Source organism: Primulina tabacum, chromosome 15, assembly GCF_025594145.1.
Source record: "Primulina tabacum isolate GXHZ01 chromosome 15, ASM2559414v2, whole genome shotgun sequence".
Lineage (NCBI taxonomy): Eukaryota > Viridiplantae > Streptophyta > Magnoliopsida > Lamiales > Gesneriaceae > Primulina > Primulina tabacum.
In genome coordinates, this window is record NC_134564.1 from 33,198,147 (window position 1) to 33,221,746 (window position 23,600).

General features: G+C 33.2%; 3 protein-coding genes across 3 annotated transcripts; 1 reads left to right on the forward strand and 2 right to left on the reverse strand.

Annotated features, from left to right (window-relative positions):
* The first annotated feature begins 361 nt into the window (after positions 1–361).
* On the forward strand, positions 362–3,797 carry LOC142527040 (meiotic recombination protein DMC1 homolog). The gene is made up of 14 exons (XM_075631746.1): positions 362–497; positions 607–689; positions 1,252–1,343; positions 1,428–1,499; positions 1,586–1,624; positions 1,727–1,784; positions 1,881–1,926; positions 2,042–2,087; positions 2,280–2,341; positions 2,482–2,548; positions 2,638–2,730; positions 2,975–3,043; positions 3,120–3,198; positions 3,271–3,797. Exons 1-14 carry the CDS (start codon positions 484–486, stop codon positions 3,561–3,563), a joined length of 1,113 nt encoding a protein of 370 aa, XP_075487861.1. The 5' UTR covers positions 362–483; the 3' UTR covers positions 3,564–3,797.
* A 434-nt stretch (positions 3,798–4,231) lies between these two features.
* Positions 4,232–6,759, reverse strand: LOC142527711 (stem-specific protein TSJT1-like). The gene is made up of 4 exons (XM_075632603.1): positions 6,446–6,759; positions 5,290–5,530; positions 4,910–5,030; positions 4,232–4,666 (listed from the first exon to the last, which is right to left on the reverse strand). The coding sequence occupies exons 1-4, from the start codon at positions 6,646–6,648 to the stop codon at positions 4,476–4,478; spliced, it is 756 nt and encodes a 251-aa protein (XP_075488718.1). The 5' UTR covers positions 6,649–6,759; the 3' UTR covers positions 4,232–4,475.
* A 2,979-nt stretch (positions 6,760–9,738) lies between these two features.
* LOC142526804 (uncharacterized) lies at positions 9,739–17,635 on the reverse strand. Its single transcript, XM_075631409.1, has 17 exons — positions 17,244–17,635; positions 15,742–16,045; positions 15,529–15,658; positions 15,307–15,451; positions 14,828–15,070; positions 14,649–14,733; positions 14,155–14,257; positions 13,369–13,494; positions 13,170–13,283; positions 11,991–12,109; positions 11,781–11,865; positions 11,606–11,698; positions 11,425–11,514; positions 11,200–11,319; positions 11,025–11,116; positions 10,605–10,662; positions 9,739–10,027 (listed from the first exon to the last, which is right to left on the reverse strand). Exons 1-17 carry the CDS (start codon positions 17,434–17,436, stop codon positions 9,944–9,946), a joined length of 2,184 nt encoding a protein of 727 aa, XP_075487524.1. The 5' UTR covers positions 17,437–17,635; the 3' UTR covers positions 9,739–9,943.
* Positions 17,636–23,600: the final 5,965 nt, after the last annotated feature.

Sequence of the window (23,600 nt, forward strand, 5' to 3'; positions counted from 1 at the left end):
CTGAAGCCCAAGCTCAATTGTCGTTTCATCATAATTAATCACGCATAAATCCAATAGTTGGTAAACTTGTCAATACAGACTAGCCCGTCAGGCCGGCTTGCTTTTTTATTAAAACCCACAAATTTTTAAAACTTGAAACTTAACCACACTTTTTTTAAAAAAAAAATCATCACGCTTTTTAAAAATTTAATCACATTTTTTAATTTCATTTAGCACAGGCTCAGTTTTAATTAATACTGAAGTTTTCTTAGTGGGTTTCATTTCAAAGAACAAAAAAAAATTAAAAATAATTGAATTATTGGCTCCTATATAACGCGTGTAAGTTCCAAAGATCATATGTGCGGCACTGAATCATAACCCAAAATACATGCCATCCGTGAGTTCACCTGGATATAAATCTCCACTCTCGAGTTTGAAAATAACAAACTCAATCGCGCTCTGATTTCTATACGAATTCCATCGAAATCCTCCTCCTCAACAAAAATGCTTGCATTCAAGTATGATTCAGTTCAAATAGTAAATTTTAATTTCTATGCTCAAGCAACTATATAAAATTCCAGATCAATTACTAAATAATTCTTGCGTTGGGTGAATTTTGAGCAACAGAACTGAAGAGCAGAGCCAGCTGCAGCTTGTCCAAAGAGAAGAAGTCGAAGATGAAGAAGACTTGTTTGAAGCAATCGATAAATGTATGAAGTTATGTGGATGCTGAGTTTTTTCGTTCATTTGGTCTCGTAATGCTCATATATTAAATGATCGAGATTTGCAGTTATGTACTTCTCATAGTTTTTGGTTTTTAGTGTCTTGCAACATTTTCTATGATACAGGGAATTTCTCAAAGTTTTAGGAACTTAGTAAACTATTTGATCCTGAATCACAGTAATTTCTTGCAGTAGTTTTCGATTCGGTTCTGATCTCTAATTTTTTTCTAGTTTTTATATTTTTGGTGAGGTAAATTGCATACGAAAATATTGTTTCAGGATGTCATTGTGCGATTACGTGCCGATCTCTGTTTTGCGCCTTACGTTTTCATGAGATTTTGAGTGTGCAAGTGTTGATTTGTCTGGAACAAAAATTTCCGCTAGATTTTGCGAACTTTAGTGCGCGCGCCCACTGACCCAAATATGGTGGAACAAAGTTTTGATCCTTTTTCTGGAAATTGAATATCAAATCAAGTCTTCATTATATGTAGGAGCTTTTCATGAATGATATGTTGATGCGTTTGAGAACTATTTTATGTGGTTTATGCAGTGATAGCTCATGGAATCAACGCCGGAGATGTGAAGAAGCTTCAGGATGCTGGCATCTATACATGCAATGGCCTGATGATGCATACTAAGAAGGTCAACATAGATAATCAAATGCCTTGCGATCTTAGGTATACGGATTTGCAATGTATTTAACTCGTAATTCTATGGGTTATCTAGAATTTGACTGGAATCAAAGGGCTATCTGAAGCAAAAGTTGATAAGATCTGCGAAGCAGTAGAGAAAATAGTGGTTAGTGCTTTCATTTACAATTGTAGTTCACATCTGAATCATTCTGTTATGGATCCTGACTCTGTTATTTCCCCCTTACTTTTCAGAACTTTGGTTACATCACTGGAAGTGATGCTCTGCTGAAAGTAAGATTTTTAGTTTCTTGGTGTTTTTTGTGGAATAATTTAAAGTATCAACTGAAGGAAAATTGTTTAGTGGTTGATAGTCTACTATTTATGAGAGTGTAGAGAAAAGCAGTAGTTCGCATTACAACTGGAAGCCAAGCTCTAGATGAACTGCTTGGGGGTAACTGTTGAAATCTTCTCAGTATTTTTTTTCATTAAAATATATCTTTCATTGAATTTCTGTGATATAATTCACATTTGGCCGTGCTTTTTGAAGGTGGTATAGAAACTCGGGCTATCACAGAAGCTTTTGGGGAATTCAGGTGACAATTAGGCCATTGTTCTACCAACTTGATATAATAAACTTCATCAACCATTGAAATCGAGCCGTTTTAAATTACTTTCTTTCTAAATTGCTTAGTTGATAATTTAACTCAGGTCTGGAAAAACACAACTGGCACATACTCTCTGTGTTTCCACACAGGTAACATAATAGTGAAGTCGGTCTTGTAAATGTATTCCTACTAGCTTGTAAACAGAGATGTAATACACAAATTAAAATCTGAATGGTACATCTTCACTTTCCATCAGTTTGTTCCTATGATTGTTGTGTTTGAATTCTCTGCATGACTGGAAGTGAAATTTGTTTTGATTTGTCGATCACATAATTTTGCAGCTTCCTACCAACATGAGAGGTGGCAATGGGAAGGTTGCTTATATTGACACTGAAGGGACCTTGTATCTTTCTGATTGTTTTTCTTTAACAATAATTTCAAGATGAAAGATAATTATCCGTTGTGGCGTTAGATTGAAAAAATTACATATATTTAGCAATCCGTGCTCTTTCTTTTATAGACCTTCACTGAATGAACTTTCAGTCGACCTGATCGAATAATACCGATAGCTGAAAGATTTGGAATGGATCCAGGAGCAGTGCTCGACAATGTAAAGATAATGTTTTGTTCTCAAAGTAATAGTTAAACAATTTGTTTGAGCGATCTCATTTTCAGCCTATGTTTGTTTATCTGTTAAAGATAATATATGCTCGAGCTTACACATACGAGCATCAGTTCAACCTGCTCCTTGGTCTGGCAGCAAAAATGGCTGAAGAGCCTTTCAGACTATTGGTGAGCTAAATTATGTCACTAATGTTGAATCAGCTATTGTGACGAATATACTAGATATTTAGTTCCAAGGGTTTGTTCCATTTTGTAAATGAGTGACATACATTTATCGATGCATTTTAAAATTTATATTAAAGAAATTTCTCACTCTGAGTGTATAGGAAATAATACAGAACATCGTTCCAAACATACTATTTGGTGTGCGGGGCCATTAGGAGGAGTTTACTTATTGGGTTTTTACTTTCAGATTGTTGATTCGGTGATAGCCCTCTTCAGAGTTGACTTCACAGGAAGAGGAGAACTTGCTGATCGTCAGGTCAAATCTAGCTTCTTACATTAGTTCGATGTAACATATATAGCTCCTATAATAAAACAAACTTCACATTCTCCAGCAAAAGTTGGCTCAAATGCTGTCAAGATTGACGAAGATTGCAGAAGAATTCAACGTGGCTGTGTACATGACCAATCAGGGTAAACTTTTAAGCATGATAACGTCAAATAAGTTAAAGTCGTGTTGCTGATTCGTTAAATTGGTGAATGCAGTGATAGCTGATCCTGGGGGAGGAGTTTTCATATCAGATCCAAAGAAGCCAGCAGGAGGACATGTTCTGGCGCATGCTGCCACCATAAGACTAATGTTCAGGAAGGGCAAAGGAGAACAACGTGTCTGCAAGGTGTTTGATGCTCCAAATCTTCCTGAATCTGAAGCAATATCCTTCCCTTGTTTAAAATTTCGTCATTTCTATTTTTTTCATTTAAACTTTTCGCTAAAGCCAGGGCAGTGTGTGTGTAACTCATATGCAAATTACAAGTTACACATGAACATGTTGAAATAGAATCGGTACGGAAGTCGTGAGGCGGGATCGTGCATGTTATTTTCGATTTTTCTTGACAGTAACAAGTATTCCAGATAACTGCTGGTGGGATAGCGGATGCAAAGGATTGAATTAGCTAGCCAGAGAGGTTCTAATTAATTCAGTGCCGTTTTCTTAGTTATCAGTCTTTGATTACACAGCTGTACACCACGCTAATTAGCTTATGCGATTGCTCAAATAAATCTTGTGGTGATACGCACTTCTGTTGCATATATCAATTCCCATGATTACCTCACTTTTCAATATGAAATTTTATTCCTCTTTATTCCAACAATTTTTATATTTTTCAGGGAAGAGTGACGTAGTATGAATTTTAAAAATATGCTTTTTACAATACCAAAAAAAATTTAAAATGAGATAATTTAAGCAAATACTTGAATTTGACAAATTTTTTTATGTAATCAAGTAATTGTCCACTTTCCGTTGTGGAGTTGAACCTTGATCACAAGTCAAACATAAAATGTGTGATTCAAAAATTATTTTTTTTAGTCATCAAGTCACGAGTAATCATCATTATTCAAACTTTAATTTCAGTTTTCATTTTTATTTAAAAAATTCATTAGTTTTCACACAACAATGTTTCAAACCAACAAAAGAAACCCATGGAGGCGCCATTTTAATCATTCGAATTAGGAAAAGCCATAGAATATATGGAGAAAAACAAAACAGATATAGGTCATAATTCATCGCATCATACATGCTATACCGACGGCTCCAAATAGAAAATGCCTTATTTTATTGATGTTTTGGTGCCATTTAAATGGCTGGATTTCGGTATGTCACTAATGAAACAGAACAGTGTGAAACATTCTTTAAAAGCAGGGCCTGTAAATAAGCAAGGCCTTGACATAAGATGCAACATCCAACATTAGTTCAATAGTGCTGAGACCAGTTAGCATCGCTTCCAACTCTAGGCATTCCAGTTTTATCTTTCCGAGACTCCGCATCCACTTTAAAGGTCATACCACACACTTCCCCAGAACTGTCAACTCTTGGAACCGCCTTCAATTCATTAATCGGATGCTCGTAACTCCTAAGACCACCAGAGGATGTGAAAAAGCAACCTGAAGTTCAGACAAAACTCATTAGATTCCTAATCATACAAATGGAGCAAAAACAGAATGGAGGGGCAGAGAATGGTTGCACCCAAAAACTAGTCTTCAAAATTTTAAGTGCATAAAAACATAAAATCAAGTGATATAATGATCCATGGTACACCTTCACAGCTAATAACCGCGCAATATACAGCTCAAACACACTCCCCAAACAAAAGGAAAATACAGATCCTTAAACCTAAAAGACCGTACCTTTAGGAAATGGAGCAAAAGACTTGCCACAACCTTGTTTCCCAACTTCTCCATCATTACAAAGAACAAGATGACCTTCAGCGTCAGTTCCCCAGAAAAAGGGTATGCTCCCATCAGCATCCTGTGTCATAAAAATTAAGCTCAACATGAATGCTACACGTGCTTCCATATTCGTCCATACTTCAAACGAGGATACATAGTTTCAGAAACACCATGTGTAGAACTCAATTTCAAATAATCGATAGGCAGCCCTCACTAAGACGGATATGAAGTGTGAACCATTTACTAATAATAGCCCTCCTTTACAACCGTAACAAAAACGGGTTTAAAATAACATGCCAAAAAAATAAATCAAACTTTTTAAGATTAAGACTACTTACGGAAGCAATGAATGCAGTTTTTGAAGCACTGTCAAACAGAATGAATGCAAATTTCCCTTTAATATCTCTCACGACATGATCCGCAGGATATGGACCTCTATCCCTCAAAGTCCTGTAAGCTTCAATCACAATGATTACTTCATTTGCAGTCTTGTTTAACCCGTACTGCTGCTTAAGATGCGCAACATTCTCAATGTGCCCTTCGAACAAGCAGAATATGTCGTCGACCACTGCAAACAATCTGAAATAAAAATGACAAAATCAATTAGAGACATTTGGTTTTTTAAGAATAACGGGATCCAATCAATAAAGCGACTATCAACAGCATTCCGAAGACTAGGTAATTTGATAGGTATCATGGGATACAGCGATAAAAAAAATTGGTAGTTTCAACCCACAGGTAATATATGTGGTGTGATTAGTTACATGGCGTTTGGTGTCTGATCAACCATAACAAACAGCTAATAAAGTTATTAAACGTACTCTAGTGATTTTGGCATCACCGATGTAAATTTTAATTCATTTAAACCGAGCCAATGCCTATATATCATAAGCCATATGAGAGGATACTCAAGTAATCACAAAAACCCAATAACAAGTGATGAAGAAATTTATTAATCTTCCAAAAAGTACTTTTTTTTACTCCATAATACACCACACAAAAGGGAAAAAGACAAAGACAAGACAGAAGATGGGGTTCAAGAATATTTAGAAGATACTCCGCATAAAGCATAAACACGACGCCGACTAATTGAGAAATGTATAAATCTTGTTAAGGGATTTCAGAAGACGACGATTAATTGACACCAAATAAAGACGACAAAAAAAAAAATAGAGACCGTGTCACAAATAAAATTCGATACGCATCCAGTTAGTCAGATTCCAGAAGCAAAAATATGAATCTTTAAATTATACAGGTGAAATTAATAAAAACAGAAAGTCCTACAACCCCCCACACTAAAGATTCAATCTAACGCGATCTGCAAATAAAATGCTCTAAAACAGGCATAAATCCTCCCCACAATGAAGAAAAACCAACCCATTAACGACACCATGAGCAAACCAGACTAGATCCATCGAGAGTAAAGGCCCACATATTAATCATTGCAAAAAGAAACAAAACCAGTGATTGAGAAATATGAGTGAGTGGACAAACCTGGGAAGAATGGGGTTCTGTTTATCAGAAGAATATGCCATAAAACCAGAAGAAGCGAGGTTGATGACGACAGATGCAGGGTGTACGGACGAGAAATGGGTCGCCAAGAATCCGTCCTTGAGAGCGCAAACCGATTGAGTTTCAGAATTTTGGATCAAAGCTTCTGGGCTTTTCGCCACGGATTTGTCAAAAACTGCCAACATTTTTGTAAAGATCAATTTTGAATTGTGTAAGAGATTTAGTGCGAATGGATGAATTTCTTGACTTTCCTTCTATGATTCCAGTTGAAGAAAAGGGGAAGCTAATCGAAAGTATCTTACGAGTCGAGCCGAATTCTTGAATGTTTGAGCTTGACTTGTTTATAATTGAGCCGTGCTCGAGCTTTATTTAACAAATATACTCATGGCACACGAATTTATTCAAGCTTTTATTGAACCTAAACGTGCTCAATAAATATGAATTATACATTTAAATATTTATTAAAAGATAAATTACACATTTAAAAAAATATATAATATTTTTATCAAATTTATCAATTTATTATAATAAATAAATTTCATAGATTTTTTTATATACTTCATAATTAATGTGTCAAATCAATAAATTAAATATCAAAATTATTATTTTTCATCTAAGATATTATTTATAAATTTACTAACGAACATGTTCACGAGCTAACGAGTCGAATATTGTAGAGCTTGAACTTGGTTTGTTTATCTTAACGAGCCTCATTAAACGAGCTCAAACGAGCTTTTATCGAATCGAGCTTCGAATAGCTCACAAACGGTTTGCTTTATTTACATCCCTACTTAAAATAGTGGGCTTCGAAATATTTTTTGTTTTAAGTCAGGATTATGTTTTAAAAAAATATTCAAAGTTTCAATTAAATAATTAATTAATGTTGAAAATAAGATAACTGAGTGTTGAAAATAAGAGCCGTAAATATTGAAAATTAGTCTGTGATAATGTATATAATAATATATTTATTTTTGGATTATTTTCAAAAAAACTCTATAAATAGGTCTCTCAGTTTGTGAAGAAAAACACAATTGATTGATAAAATTTTATAAATTGTGTATTTTAATATATTTTGTGAGTTTGAGATGTTTACGTTTTATCGTAAATTTTTTATTTTAACAATTAAAAAATATTATATATTTTGATTGATAGTTTTTGAAAAAACAGTGTGTTAAATTGTATCACTCAAATAAATTGATCTATATTTTTTAGAGATAGATTAACAAAATTGATTTGTATTTAGTTTTGTCTTCAATAGTTTTTAATAAAATACATATAATACAAAAATAGGTAAATTCACTTAATTAATGCATGTAATCTTTTTATAATTATATGATAATATAGTGCGTATATTTTTTTGTAGAAATATAAATAAAAAAATGATTAATTTTATGAAAATGAAAACCATTGAAAATATACTTTGGGGAGAAATATAAATTGTAATAATTTTCAAGAGAACAATAAAAATATTTGTAAACATATTTCAAAATTTTCAACAAAAAATTATATCATTTCACTAGTGTCACGATTTAGTGGATTAATTAATAATTGACAAATATGATATCTCTTCAGATATTATATTAATAAATATTAAATTAAATAATGGACGGTGACGTGTCTCGTTTAATATAATTTAAATATTGAGTTGGCACTCATTTAGAATTGCACATTTCGCAATCAAAATTTTGTTCCCGACAAGTTAATTTTTAAACGTAAAAAAAAAAAAATTGTACCTTTTAAATTTTCATCGAGTTCTTGGAAAAAAAATGATCTTTGCATGAAGATAAAAACTTGTGTGAGACAATCTCACGGGTCGTATTTTGTGAGATGGATCTCTTATTTGGATCATCCATGAAAATGCTAAGAGTATTACTTTTTATTGAAAATAGTGGTAGAGTTGACTCATCTCACAGATAAAAATTCGTGAAACTGTCTCACAACAAACCTATTCATAAAAGATTTCATGGATGATTTTATCAATCATTGTACTTTTTTTCCACATAATCATTACATTGCACATAATTCTCACTTTTCACATTAATTAACTTTTAAATTTTATATGCTAGCATTTTCCTAGAAGAAAATTTTATATGCAAGTCAAAAATCATTTATATCTCTTCAAAAAAAAATCATATTCATTATTTTCCTCAAAATAGAAAAAATGGAACCAAAACGCCATCATGTATAATATTTGTCAAAGTTTAAAACAAAGAACATAATAAATTTTTTTTTGTTATTTCAATTTTCACCAAACCTTTCTTTTCTTTCTATACAAATATAAACATTTAATATAGCCATTTTCTAAACTTTTCCGACATAATTAATAATTATACGTGTTTAACTTAATTTTTCATTAATTTTCATATTAGTATGTTATTATAAGATATTTAAATCAAATATACTATGACTTAAATTTCAAAATATTTCAAGTCTGATCATGATCGACAAGTGTGTATTTATTGTACTTTAAGAATATCTAAAACATTGAGCAACCTAGATTTTGAGAGCCGAAAATCGTCGAACGGCCGATGAATTTTGATCAAACTCAGTCATATGCAACAGATTTGCTGAACATACGTCTGATGTACACAACCTGAAGTCCACTTACAAGAGCTAGCAATATGTATTCCCCGACTGTATAAAATATGATGCGCCTGCTTGTGCTCTCAGCTCATTTACTGCACCAAGATATGGATAGCGCTTATTTCATGATCAATGGCGCATATTAGGATAACAACTATAACTTAATGTAATTGCAAACTAAAAGAAATGCACTGAAAGAATCGTTATCGAGTAACAGTCATTCTGCAAAGCAATCAAACTCAATTCATGGAAGGGGGGAGTTTGAGATCAACCAAACTTGATGTCTGTTTTTAGGTTAGTTCTATTTGTATGAACTTGAAAATCTTTGCTGAGTTAAAATGTCCGATATAAGAAAAGGTAAAGATGAATGGACAAATTACACAGTTATCGTACCACCTCCAGATATTGCCAATGTTAATGATTTTCTTTGGGTCATATTTATGTAGTGATTTGTTGCTCCAGTAAATTGCCTGACGTGGACAACGACTATTGGATGATACAACGCAGCTATTGATGACACGTAATCATTGACTGTATTAACAATTCTTAGTAAATTTTCAAAAAATAAATCTGAAAAATAATAAATACTTAAATGAATGAGAATAAGAATATGTTTCCGATTGGCCGGCCAACTTCACTCGTAAGTTAATAGTCAACCAATCATTTATACATTTTACTGAACAAATTAAAAATAGAAAACTTCAAAATTTCTGATTGTCATATACTCATAATGATAAAATAAGAATTTTTTTTTTATTCCCTACCACGGTAATGTGTATTATAAAGAGAATAATAACATAGGCCTGTACACTCGGAAAACATATTAACGAATGGATAACATCTCTACCATTTTATGTGTATATATATGTACATTAAACTCGACAAGATGTAACTCCATTATACTGGGGTCTTATCTTCAAACGCAAGTTCTTTTGCCTCACCATTTTCAAACTTCTCCGTGTCTCGTTCGTCGAACATTTCCTGTAAATCAGAGACAAAAACAATGCCATTTGCTAAAGAACCGTAATTCCAAAGCAAAAGATGGTGCCGATCTTCAAAACCAGAAGCTTAATAAAACTAAAAGTCAGGAAATTCACATGGCTCCTTTTCCCATATAATTTGGTTCATTTAAAATTAAATCTCGATTATTCATTAAAAAAAATACACCGGGTTGTATATCTTTATGTCAAGTTAATATTACTCTTCGATTCATCACCTTTTGTTGTGGGTTTTGTAAATTTGTGTCCCACACAAATATGTTTAGTCCCCAAACTTGATACATTTCGTAACATAGGAAGACACTAATGAGCGATGTCTAAGACAAGGTGATACTCCTCACTAGTTGAGATAAAAAGATCCCAAAATGCATGGACATGAACAAATCAAACCCAACCAATCTTGTCGCCGTATAAATGTGTTGAGAAGAACATACCCGTACACAAGAATATACATACATAATAAAAAAATACACCAATTAATGCAGTGATATAAAAATATTGTGCTTTGTGTGGAATAAAAGAACCACGCAATCATTGAATTAACTAAAAAAAATACTTACTTCTACAGGTTGGTCGACTGGGAATAGATTGATGCAGCTTGGATTAAAAGTGAAATCGCTGCAGCAAGTAAACAATATTATAGGAGAATCAGAATTCTAAAAAATCAGTGCTGTAAAACAACATCACTTATCCGCTAGTCAGCTTTTGGGACGACAAAACTTAACAATCAAGTGTCTCTAAAATGAATTTTCTATCTCATTGCTTTTCGGTTTTGAGTCTGCCAATCTGAATTTATTTTTTTTCCAAAATTGGAAAAGCCATATTATGATGTTGGTAAGTTTTGAATCCTTTACTTTCCTCCGACCAATCAGATATATGAAATTGTCGTAGAAAACAAAATGATACTCAAAGCAAGAAGGCGGCAATAAAAAGTAACAGTGCAGGTATTGATCTCGTTATATTATATTTGAGAAACATACCTCTGGGACAAAACCAGCTGCCACACATACGGAATGAAAAATTCTTGAGGATGACTCTCTTGTTCATAGGTGAATCGTAGTTGCGTGAACATCTTTTCAAAAACCACACAATGGAGTTAAGATGATAAAGCATAACAAACGTTGTAATTGACTGGTTACCCAAGCATTTGTGTACCTTCATGCCTTCACCTCTCCATGATCGGCAGTTGTTGACTATGACTTGAAGCACTTTCTCAACCGACCATTCACCATCCCTTTGCTGTGCATCAATTCGGCTGTTGAAGAAATCTAAAACCTGCAATAAAAAATAAGAATAAGTATGACGATGTAACTCAATCTTGTTTGCTGAACATGAAAAGCAAATTTAATTCTCAAATGGAATGATTTGCAGAATACATACAGTATATATGTTTTCCAACAGTTCATTAAAACGTGGATGATTCTTGAAAGGTAGGAAAACCTCCTGCCTGTGCATAATTGCATAAATAACCTGAAGGTATGGCAGCAGCAAAAGAGGGTATGTCATACACACACGAGAAATAAGAGCAACAGTTGCTCTAGAAATAAAATACTTGTGATACCTCAGGATTCCTTGGTAATGCATAAGTTAGGATTGAATTTAGTATCTCCAGCACAAGTCTCAGGAAGTCAGTATATATATGAAGTTCTGCAGACTGCAGCATTTGGAATATCATCAAATGTTTGTCAACATTATTTAACTTGTAAATATGATCATACAAAAAATAACTTCATTACTGGATCTTCTGCAACGGTGTCTCCACTCAGATCATCATCTGCTACATTCATTTTGTCATTTTTTATCTCTGCTAATTTATTATACCTACAAATTTAGAAATTTGAAACAATAAATTAAGAGTCTATAACAACATGAGATGATTATTCTTGTCATCAATTATTCAATGTCCAGTAAGATACAAAGAAAAAAAAATTAAAGATGAGACTTACTTCCGTGAAAGCATGTAAAAGAGGCTAACCAATCGCTGTGATGCATACGCACTCAGGCGATGAACATGTGGTGCCATATTAGCCAAAGTTGCAAGACAATTTGTATGAAGATAGACATCCTGGTGAAGTAGTGAGAAGTAAATGCCGAGAACAAATGACACTTTGCAATTAGAACTAATTGTATTGTAATGTTATTCATTGCATCTATTAGGTTCTATTTGGATTGACGAATTTAAAGCTAATGATTTCAAATCCATCATGGTAAATCCATTAATTTGTTTTGGATAAATTCATTATACGAGTTTTAAATCATTAACTATAAATTTATGATGTATTTGAGTCGATGTAATGGATTCCAGATCCATCAAATTTGGATTCATTTGCTATCATTCTTCCAAATTCATTCCTCAAATCCAATTCATTTAACCTACATGCAACCTTAGATGCTCAAATAATCATTTGAAAATTAATTCCAAATAGGGTTATCTTAAAACATATTTTGAGCACATCTTCTGGTGATTGCTATCACTCAGTCATGTCGAAAGACTTCACTAGGTAGATGTATAAATTTCAAAAGGAACTAAAAACAGAGTCTCAAGCTTGAATAAAAAAGTAATAAGGGAAGCTATGGCTAGAAAGATGAATGAGTTCGAATTTGATGCCTCCTTTAGTTGGTGCAGAGACTTCGTAGAGCACTTTATTTATAAGTAACTAATTTTCTTTTTTCTTCTCTGAAGGGCCAACTGCGGTATGCAATTGTTTCTACGTTAATAGATAAGCATCGAACCCAATTTTTTTTAAAAAAAATACGGTACAGAGTTTGTTTCCATTATGAAAAAATACCGGACTCCAAGAGGTAAATTTTCAACTGGATTCACAATGCACAGATGATAATATGCTTTGTACCATGGAACATCCGTAAAAATCATCCAAAAATATTAAACAACCAAATTAACATTGGGATTTACTTTAGAGACAAATGAAAATTTCTTCTACGATGGTAACTGCCCCAAAAGGAAACTAAGAATTGCAGTTACAGATGAAGATTCTGAAACCTATCATTCACAAATAAACATTTAGGAACATCAAAAACTTTCAATGAAGTCTGCAGTTTCTTCAGTACTGATAAGTTTTAAAGGGAGAAAAAAGGGTAAGAGTTGAAAGAAAAAGAAATCTTACCCGTAGCTTAGAGAGATTGTATTTCACAGTCCTAATTAATATTATGACCATCAGGGAACCAAGAGAAGTTTGATGGAGGATACGCTCTTGATACCACGGAACATTAGGAAGCATCTGTAGCCATTAACATTAACAGATGAGTGTACCTAAACATAAGTACTAAGCTAATCAGCGGACTAAAGCTACATTTACCACTTACAAGTTTGTGGATGCTGGCATTGAATGAGGAATCTTGACTCAGTATAAGAAAGATGATTAGCACCATATAAATATGATTGGACGATCTTCTTGGAGCATTATATAGTGTTTCCAGCATGGGCATCAACTGTTGATCGTGATAAATCAGATATCAAACTAAAATTCGTGCCCAAACCAGTGATGCAAATGCATAGCACTAATGAGCACACGGAAAGTCAGTGAAGTGGCTACAGAAAATAAGCCTGCAACATTTTAGCAAAAGACCAGCAGTTGAAGATTGAAAAAGTGTCATCCCGATATAGAAGTCTAGTTTGATACGAATTTTGGGTCCTGCAAGTCTATGCATGAATTATTTCTTCTACAACGAGAAGCAATAAGTATGATGACCGCTTGAAGTCACAAACTAGCCAAACGTTATCATAACTACTCTCACACTATTAATACAGTCCTTTTCTTGTAACGAAAAACCAAAAAAATAAATAAAGAAAGAAATGGTAAAATGATAAAGAATACAAAAGTTCTCTTACACAACAATTTTGAAGCAGCGATTTCGTAAATAAATAGCAAGGGCATGGATGTACATTAATTTTACAAATGTGGCATTTTTGTAAATAAATAGCCACCAAAGGGCAAAAGAAAATGGAAGTCGACCATACCAACATACCAAACCCCACCTCAAGCGTAATATAGTAATAGAGATATTTATTGTTTCATCCTTAATGTTCGTTCTTCAAGTCAGAAATAATGATATTTTCTTCATTTGAACTTAATCTTGTTATTTTCATACCAGTGTATCTAGATCTGTTCGCACCAAAACATACTCCAAAAAATCTGAATTTCCATGGACCAGTGAGTAAAGCAACAGGACAGAGGCTTCGTCAGCCAAACACCTGCACATATAAAACAAGAACAAAATTCTAAATCCAAGATATCGAGATTCGAGCTCTTTATAAGTGCATTTTAATGTGTAGTCTCTCTTTGTGAGGATGTGAGAGCAGGAGACGTTTAGCATATATAGTACCAATTTAAACCACAAGCAGAATATACGACATAACCAAGTTCTGGCTAATTGAAATCCAATATTCAAGCAATGAAAACTCAAATGTTTAATCTTAAAAATTACGAAATTATTCAAATAAAAAAAAAATTAAAATAATAAAAAAGCACATCAAAGATACTGATAAGGGAACTTGAACATGTTAAGATACAAGTTCTTGCAGTAAAAAGAAGTTAAATTAGAATCCCATCAGAAGTAGAGGCAATGTGATTGTAAACACTCACATGCAAAGTACATCAAAAAGCGAAGCAAAAGGAAGTCTGACGTTCAGACCACCGTGTGCATTACCCTCAACATCATTACGATCAACTGCAACCAGACAACAGAAAGACTCATAGATTCTCAAATATCGCATAATTTTCAATCAATAAATAACGAAACCCAAGAATTTTTAGAATAGTACATTGGATATCCCTGACACTTTCAACAGCTTTGCAGAAAGGGTTTTCTGAAAAATTCATCTCTTCTTTTCGCAGAGGCTCTGAACTGCTGTCATCAGTTTTATTCACCACATAATCCATAGAAATAAATTTACGATAATGAACAAGAACAAGTAAGACATTAAGGCTGCATTCCGCCAAAGGCTTTCTAGAAGCTTCACCAGTTGAGCCAACTAAGAAATTCAATGGTAACAGCATCAAGTGAGCTGCAAATATGATTAGCATAGAACGACTTAAAATGCAGAAAAATATCATGATGCCAGTAAGTAAAAATTGTAAAATCAGATGATATAAGTATGCACAAATCAACAACGAACTGTTTCAAGAAAGTTCCTTGGAAAAAAAATCTAAGATCCAGCATAAAAAGTTTGAGAAAGCTTAACTGTACATCATACATCATATATAATAAGAAATGAATGGATGGCATCTATCACAATCTTACCAGCAGCAGAACCAACTCTCCTAAGAACACCAAGTTGATTTCTTTCGGAAAACATGGTATAAGACGAACTAGTTCCAGGAAACCGAGGGAATGTTATGTAATTGAGCAATAACTTCCGCACTACCAAATTAACCATGGAAGTTTCCTGCAATGATAATGGCAAATTGCTAAAGTAGAACTCTATATAACTGGCATTGAAGCCCAAAAAGTCACTAGCATCACCTGAACCATGGCGGCATCGATAAAAGGGTGAACATCACTTGGTCCTGGTGATGGCCCAGAAAGAAGCTGCGTTGACATTGCCGTCAGCAAGAAGTTAAGCGCATCATGATGAAGAAGGTAGGTTTCAGGGCTGACAAGTAAAAATGTGTCAATTTGGTAAAACTACATTATAAAGCATGGCATCAATGATATATTGCAGAGATCATAGCATACCTAACATCAACTTTTCCAACAAAGTGCAGCACACTGTACATAACAAGGTTTGTAACATCTACACTTTTCGAGAAATGATTTGGTATGGGCTCAGTTTCATCCAGCGAAAGGAATAGTTCTTTGAAGTTCTCGCTCTTAGCATTCTCAATCAGGAACTTCAAAAACACAGATGATATAAACAATGCATTAATAGCTTTCGAGAAGGCTGTAGTCGGCACACCAGAAGAAGAAATGCACTCTTGCAAGCACCATGCTAGATGAATCAAAATCTTTGCAAGGTGCCTGGTTGTGGAATTGTTCATCGCTGCATGCAAATGCAACCAAAACAAATTAAATGGGATCCAAATTACATCTTAACGCTCAAATCTAGATTAGTCATTTATTAACCAAATAAAACAAAATTTGTGATTCAATCACAAGCAACATATGAGATCACTGGCATTTATCGCACCGAAAAAATTACATATCAATGACAGATGTTGGCAATCAAGATCATCGTGGCAGCTTCGTGGCATGTGCATTTATGATGCGGTCTCCTTTTTTGGGTAAATGGCATGTATGATGCGACCTACCAACAATTACACATGGCATTGGGAATCCATATAAAAAGAACACAAACAAAAATATCTTAAAGGAAAAAAGAAACTACTACCCATGAATACACGTATACCAACTTTATTGCTACAATGGCTTTCCTTGTCCTAAATAAAACCCAATTATCGAAAGAGGTAAATCAACAGCACAGCTATGGCGGTAGGTTGGAATTTATTAATCCCAAGAGTAAGGTTGAATATTTTTCTACCAACTTTAAAAGCACGAGTCCATCCCAAAAATTCACAAACATTTATCTTTTTCTTGCAGGAGTGGAAGAGCTTTATGCAGAATCCAATTGTTTATCTCAAATCCCAAATTTTGTGAAAAAATATTTGCAGGATTTTGAACAACAAAAGATTCAAGGTATGAATCACAAGTCTTATATAACATATTCATATCGATAGAAAGTAGAAGAAATTCCGATGGCAATACTAATACAAGCAATAAAACTCGATTCACAACCTGCGCAATAATTTGACAGCTCAACATTGAGAATGTCATATAAAAACTCACTGAGAGATCAAAGGAAAGTAGAGAACATCTCAAATAGACCACAAATATATGAAAATACACAGGTTCTTGGACGAATTTTTGACAACTTCACTTTAAAAATTACATCAACGAAGCCAGGAAATCAACTATTCGTTTCTTGAAGCTCAATATTACAGTATTGTCACAGTAAAAAATTAATAGTATCATCATACGGCAGCATAAAAAGTTGCAGTAAAATTGCTGGAGAGTGATATTCAAACATAAGTTAGACGTGCCGGAGTAGCACGGATTTCTACAAACGAGAAAAATGTCAATGCACGGTGACTTGAATAGCAACGATGACACGGCAAAACAATAGAATATTAAAAAACAAATTGCTGAAACTCAAATAAGAAAAAAATTAATGATGAACTGACCAAAGAGGTGACATGCTTGCCTAACGCGATCCGATTGCCAGCGAAGATCGAGCGGCAGCTCCAGAAGCTTCTGCCAGTAATCAGAGGTGAGAGGAAACGATTTTTCACCGACAAACTCGCCAATTAAGTATTCCGCCGTCTCCTGCGGGCGAGCTCTGCCACCCAGTCGCGGCGTCGATGGCACTCCACCCATTCTGTATTTATCAAACAGTCAGTAGGTGTGACTAGATGCGAGTGTATGTCTATCCTATATAAAATGCGTTCCGATCTGACGGAGGAGAGTAGCGGAGGAAGATTTAGATGGTGGAATGTGGATTTCAGAGAGTGAAATATTTTTGTGACATTTTCCTTGCGAGGGTTTGATTTGGAGAAAAAGTGTGAAAGCGTGTTCAGAATCGTGGGAACATTAAAAACCGGGGACCTAAATATGTTCTTGGGATCACGAGCCTTTGGTCCAAAGTTATAATTCTTACTTGATGAGCAATTTTATTTCCTTTTATCGTAAGATTGGAAAATTAAATATTGTGAATGATTGATATAATAAATCGTATTTATTTGAGTGTTAATGAGTTTGATTGTTAGCTCACTGACTCAGAAGATATATATGTTTTACTATTGTCTCATATTAGAGTCATAATAGATGGGCAAAAATTTGTGTGAGACGGTCTCACGAATCGTATTTTGTGAGACGGATCTCTTATTTAGTTATCCGTGAAAAAGTATTATTTTTTATGCTAAGAGTATTACTTTTTATTGTAAATATCAATAGGGTTGATCTGTCTCACAGATAAAGATTCTTGATATCGTCTCACAAGATACATACTCTAATAGATGTATGTTTTATTATTGATATTGTCTCGTATTATCGAACGATCAATCTTTTGATATCTTCTTGTTGTTGTCTCTATAAGATATCAATATTACCAATTAAGATTTGATATCCTTATTTTTACAGCTCACAAAGCCAACAAGATCATGCAGCGACAATAACTCGACACAATCTACTAAAAATGTTTCTCAGGGGATCATTCGTTCTAATAATTCTCTCACCCTACATTATAACATAAACATTTTAATATCATTTTATATATTTTGTTTTATTTTTTTTCTTTAACACGAAATGAAATTATTTGATTTTGAACAACACATTGCGGTAATTATTGCCTGGTCTTTATAATTTTACACGTTTGGTCTTTGGTTTCCCGAGAATGAATCTGAAAATTGCATTTCAGTTGACTTAAATATTTTACAAATTGTAGTATAGGACTATAAATATCAAAACATTGTCATTTTATGTTTGTAAGCCATCGAAGGACGAAATCAAGAGGTGATGAAGCAAAACTGTTGTGATAAATAAATCAGACGTCTTTCATTTTATTAATGTTTTGATTTAATTAACTCAATAACGTAAGAACCAAAAAATATCTTTCTTCATAATTTTAGTGATTTAATCATTTAAATAGGTTTGGTAACAACTGAATTTGCATTGCCGAGGCTACAAGAATTTTTTTTTTTCCGACCAATGCACTCGTACCTATATAAATTATAAAATTTTTATTAGTTTGGTTGACTTTTGAATTACCTCATTTTGACTTATAAAAATTTGTGTGAGACGGTCTCACGGATCGTATTTTGTAAGACGGATCTCTTATTTGGATCATCCATGAAAAATTATTACCTTTTGTGCTAAGAGTATTACTTTTTATTGTGAATATCGGTAGGATTGACTCGTCTTACAGTTAAAAATTCGTAAGACCGTCTCACAAGAGACTTACTCTTTGCTATTTTGGACATTTATTCATCCCATGCATGGTTGCAAAAATATTAGGCATGATTTCTGTATTGTCGAATTCTCCGAGCCTTCTCTGTAAAAGAAAATGATATCGTCTTATTTTAAATGTCAAATTTTTGTTCAAAATATTATAATTATTTAATCTCCACTTTTATATCTATTTGTAATATTACAGATCATACCTAACCAATCATTAAATAAATGTTTGTCTATTTACCACACCTCATTAAAAAACTTTGGAAAAATAAGCTCCCAAATTTCTATTGAATTTTGATGTATGAGAAAGAAAATGTGGGAAAAAAAAACAAGAAGAAGAAGAAGAAAAGGGCAATATGGTCTCTAATAAGCAGGCGGAATTCGGGTTTGTAATTACTTGATTTTCTTGGTTTTGATCCAGGTGGCACCTCGTCTACTCGCATTTTCTCAAATTTGAATTATTTTGAGTAAGTTATAGATGATAACTAAATTGATGAGAACAATTTGGAAAAAAATTAAATATTAAAATTAATAAATTAAAAATTATAGAAGAAATAACAAAATATTAGAAACAAATTATCCTAATATCATTATCTTACAAAAATAACATCAATTATATACTAACATTACACAAATGCTGACAAAATTTAGATCTTATATTAACATTCTTCATGAATATTGACATCTTTTGTCTTATATAAATATTTTTCGGGAATACTGATTAATAATTTATCATAAATAGTTATAAAGAATATTGAAAAATCTTATATCTTGAATCAATATTCTTCAAAAATATAAATAATATCTGATTTTAAATCTTAAATCATAGATTTGGATATATTATCAAAATGAAATAACGCTGTATTGTTTCTAAAGAATTAATATAAAATCAAAAGTTACGCTACTTCAAGAGCATCAATATAAAAAAATGTGCAATTTTGAGGGTTTATTTCATCCTACCCATGTGGGCATTGCCCCCATGATAGGATGGATAGTCAAGATTTGTCCATGCATATATAGGACCCACTTTTTTTTTGAAATTGTACGTGTTTCAAAATCTTACCCGTTGAAATGAAGTGATAATAGTGTCCACATAGATAAGATCTCATTAACCAATTTTGAGACTATCATCCATAGCCTAACTTCGCTTTCCGTTGATTTTCATTGTTATGTGTAATCTTCACCTTATTATAATTTTTAAAAAATTGACAATTTTAGAGATGTTGAGAAAAAGTAAAAATTTATGGTAAAAAGTAAAAATCTCAAACTTTCAAAATTTACCAAACTACACAATTTATAAAATTTTTCTCTCTACTCACTTGTGAATTTCTTCACAAATGGTGAGGCTATTTATAGAATTTCTTTACAAATAATCCAAAAATAAATTCATCATTACCTACATCATCACACACTAATTTTCAATATTTACAACTCTTATTTTCAACATTCAATTATTCAACACACATGTTTTAATTTTAAACACTCCCCCTTGTGATGATGATCATAATGATTGTCTTCATTACGTGTTTTTATACTGCCTCGTTAAAAATCTTACTATGAAAAACCCATTGGGATAAAAACCATAGTAAGGGAAAAAGAGTACAGTCATGTAAACTCCCCATCGTGTTGACACGAACAATTCTTCACAAATTTCGTAGATTGCGCATCCCAATATTATATATGTGCTTTCTGAATATTGTTGTAGGAAGTGACTTTGTGAAGAGATCTGATGAGTTTTCACTTGATTGAATGTGACGAACATCAATATATTTATTTTTCTCAAGCTCCTTGGTGAATGCGAAGAACTTAAGAGGAATATGTTTAGTTCTATCGCTTTTTATGTATCCTTCTTTCATTTGAGCAACACATGCAGCATTATCTTCATATAGTATCACAGACTTCTCGTCGAATGATAATCCGCATGAGATTTGGATATGTTGGGTCATGGATTTTAACCACACACATTCACGGCTTGCTTCATGTAGTGCAATAATCTCGGCATGATTTGATGAAGTTGTTACGAGTGTTTGTTTCTGTGAACGCCAAAAAATTGCAGTGCCTCCACGAGTAAATACATATCCAGTTTGAGAACGGGCCTTGTGTGGATCAGATAAGTATACAGCATCAGCATAACCAATTATACTTGGATTAGCATCTTTTGAATACAAAAGTCTCAAGTCTGTCGTTCCTCGTAGATAACGGAATATATGTTTAATTCCGTTCCAGTGTCTCTTTGTTGGATATGTGCTAAATCTTTCCAATAAATTTACGGCAAAAGATATATCAGGCCTTGTACAATTTGTAAGATACATAAGGGCACCGATAGCACTTAGATATGGTACTTCTGGACCAAGAATATCTTCATCATCTTCACATGGACGGAATGGGTCCTTTTTATGTTTAATGATCTAACAACCATTGGAGTACTTAAAGGATTTGATTTATCCATATTAAAACGTTTAAAGATCTTTTCTGTATAATTTTTCTGGTGAACAAACATTCCACATTCTTTTTGTTCAATTTATAAACCCAGACAATACTTGGTTTTTCCAAGATCCTTCATTTCAAATTCTTCCTTCAAGTATGACACAACTTCTTGAATTTCCTTATTCGTTCCAATGATGTTTAAATCATCAACATATACAGCAATAATTACGCATCCGGATGTTGTTTTCTTAATGAAAACACAAAAACATATTGAATTATTTACATATCCCTTTTTCATCAAGTGATCACTTAGCCGATTATACCACATTCGGCCGGATTGCTTTAACCCATATAATGATCTTTGTAATTTCACAGAATAACATTCTCTGGGTTTTGAACTTTGTGCTTCAGGCATCTTAAATCCTTCAGAGATTTTCATATATATTACTTTCAAGTGATCCATACAAGTAAGCTGTAACAACATCCATAAGAAGCATTTCTAAATTTTTAAATACCGCCAAGCTAATCAAATACCGAAACGTAATTGCATCCATCACGAGAGAATACGTTTCTTCATAATCAATTCCAGGCCTTTGAGAAAAACCTTGTGCAACAAGTCGAGCTTTATATCTTACAATTTCATTTTTCTCATTTCGCTTTCGAATAAAAACCCATTTGTATCCAACAGGTTTTACACCTTCAGGTGTAAGGAATATAGGTCAAAAAACATTGCGTTTATTTATCGAATCTAATTCAACCTGGATGACATCTTTCCATTTTATCCAATCCTGTCGATTTTTACATTCACCAAAAGATTTTGGTTCATGATCGTCATTATCATTTATGATGTCAATTGCCACATTATAAGAAAATATATCATCAATTTCTTCTATATCTTTTCGGTTCCATATTTTTCCAATATTAATATAATTGATAGAGATTTCACGATTCTCGTCAGTTTGTGGTTCTGAGAGAACATTTTCATCATCATGTGTTTCTTCAGGAACATCATTATCTATTTTGTGATCATCATGTGTTTCTTCAGGAACATCATTATCTATTTTGTGATCATCATGTGTTTCTTCAGGAACATCATTCTCTATTTTGTGATCATCATGTTTCTCTATAAATTTTCTTTTTCGAGGATTTTTATCTTTGGAACCGACTGGCTTTCCACGCTTCAGGCGTTTAATGACATCATGAGTATCTTCAATTTGTTTATTCGGAATTTCAATTCGAGCAGGAGCATTTACAGCATGTATATATGCTTTAGTTACCCTTTTTGCATCTGTAAATACATCTGGTATTTGAATTGATATTCTTTGCAAGTGCACAATTTGCTGTACATCTTTTTCACATTGTTTTGTTCTTGGATCCAGATGTAACAATGATGATACATACCATGTAATTTTTTTTTCGGTATGTTTCTTATCTCCCCCTAACATTGGGAAGATTTCCTCATTAAAATGACAATCAGCAAAACGTGATGTTAACACGTCACCTGTCTGAGGTTCAAGATATCGAATGATTGATGGACTATCATAACCGATATAAATTCCAATATTTCTTTGAGGTCCCATTTTCTTTCGTTGTGGTGGTGCAATAGGCACATACACCATACATCCAAAAATTCTCAGATGAGAAATGTCTGGTTCTTTACCAAATGCAAGCTACAATGTGGAGTATTTATGATATGCACTTGGTCTGATGCGAATTAATGAAGCAGCATGTAAAATTGCATGTCCCCATATAGAAATAGGGAGCTTTGTTTTCATAATCATTGGTCTAGCAATCATTTGCAGACGTTTAATCAATGATTCAGCAAATTCATTCTGTGTATGTACATGAGCAACATGATGCTCAACAATGATTCCCATAGACATACAATAATCATTGAAAGTCTGGGAAGTAAATTCACCAGCATTATCAAGTCTAATTTTCTTGATTGTATAATCGGGAAATTGATTCCTCAATTTTATTATTTGAGCAAGTAATCTTGCAAATGCAACATTTCGAGTTGACAATAAACATACATGTGACCATCTGCTGGATGCATCAATCAATACCATAAAGTATCTAAACGGTCCACATGGTGAATGAATTGGTCCACAAATATCATCCTGAATATGTTCAAGAAACATTGGTAATTCATGGACTTTGGC

Excerpts from the sequence above, each read along its gene's own strand:
- LOC142527040 (XM_075631746.1), top strand. Across the intron at positions 1,927-2,041 it reads GAAGCTTTTGGGGAATTCAG|GTCTGGAAAAACACAACTGG; the intron begins GTGACAATTAGG and ends AATTTAACTCAG. Across the intron at positions 3,044-3,119 it reads GAGAACTTGCTGATCGTCAG|CAAAAGTTGGCTCAAATGCT; the intron begins GTCAAATCTAGC and ends CACATTCTCCAG.
- LOC142527711 (XM_075632603.1), bottom strand. The coding sequence starts at position 6,648 with ATGTTGGCAGTTTTTGACAAATCCGTGGCGAAAAGCCCAGAAGCTTTG. Across the intron at positions 5,531-6,445 it reads CAGAACCCCATTCTTCCCAG|ATTGTTTGCAGTGGTCGACG; the intron begins GTTTGTCCACTC and ends TTTTTATTTCAG. Across the intron at positions 4,667-4,909 it reads TTTTGCTCCATTTCCTAAAG|GTTGCTTTTTCACATCCTCT; the intron begins GTACGGTCTTTT and ends TCTGAACTTCAG.
- LOC142526804 (XM_075631409.1), bottom strand. The coding sequence starts at position 17,436 with ATGGGTGGAGTGCCATCGACGCCGCGACTGGGTGGCAGAGCTCGCCCG. Across the intron at positions 13,495-14,154 it reads GAACAGATCTAGATACACTG|TTGATGCCCATGCTGGAAAC; the intron begins GTATGAAAATAA and ends CACGATCAACAG. Across the intron at positions 11,515-11,605 it reads CATTACCAAGGAATCCTGAG|GTTATTTATGCAATTATGCA; the intron begins GTATCACAAGTA and ends CCATACCTTCAG.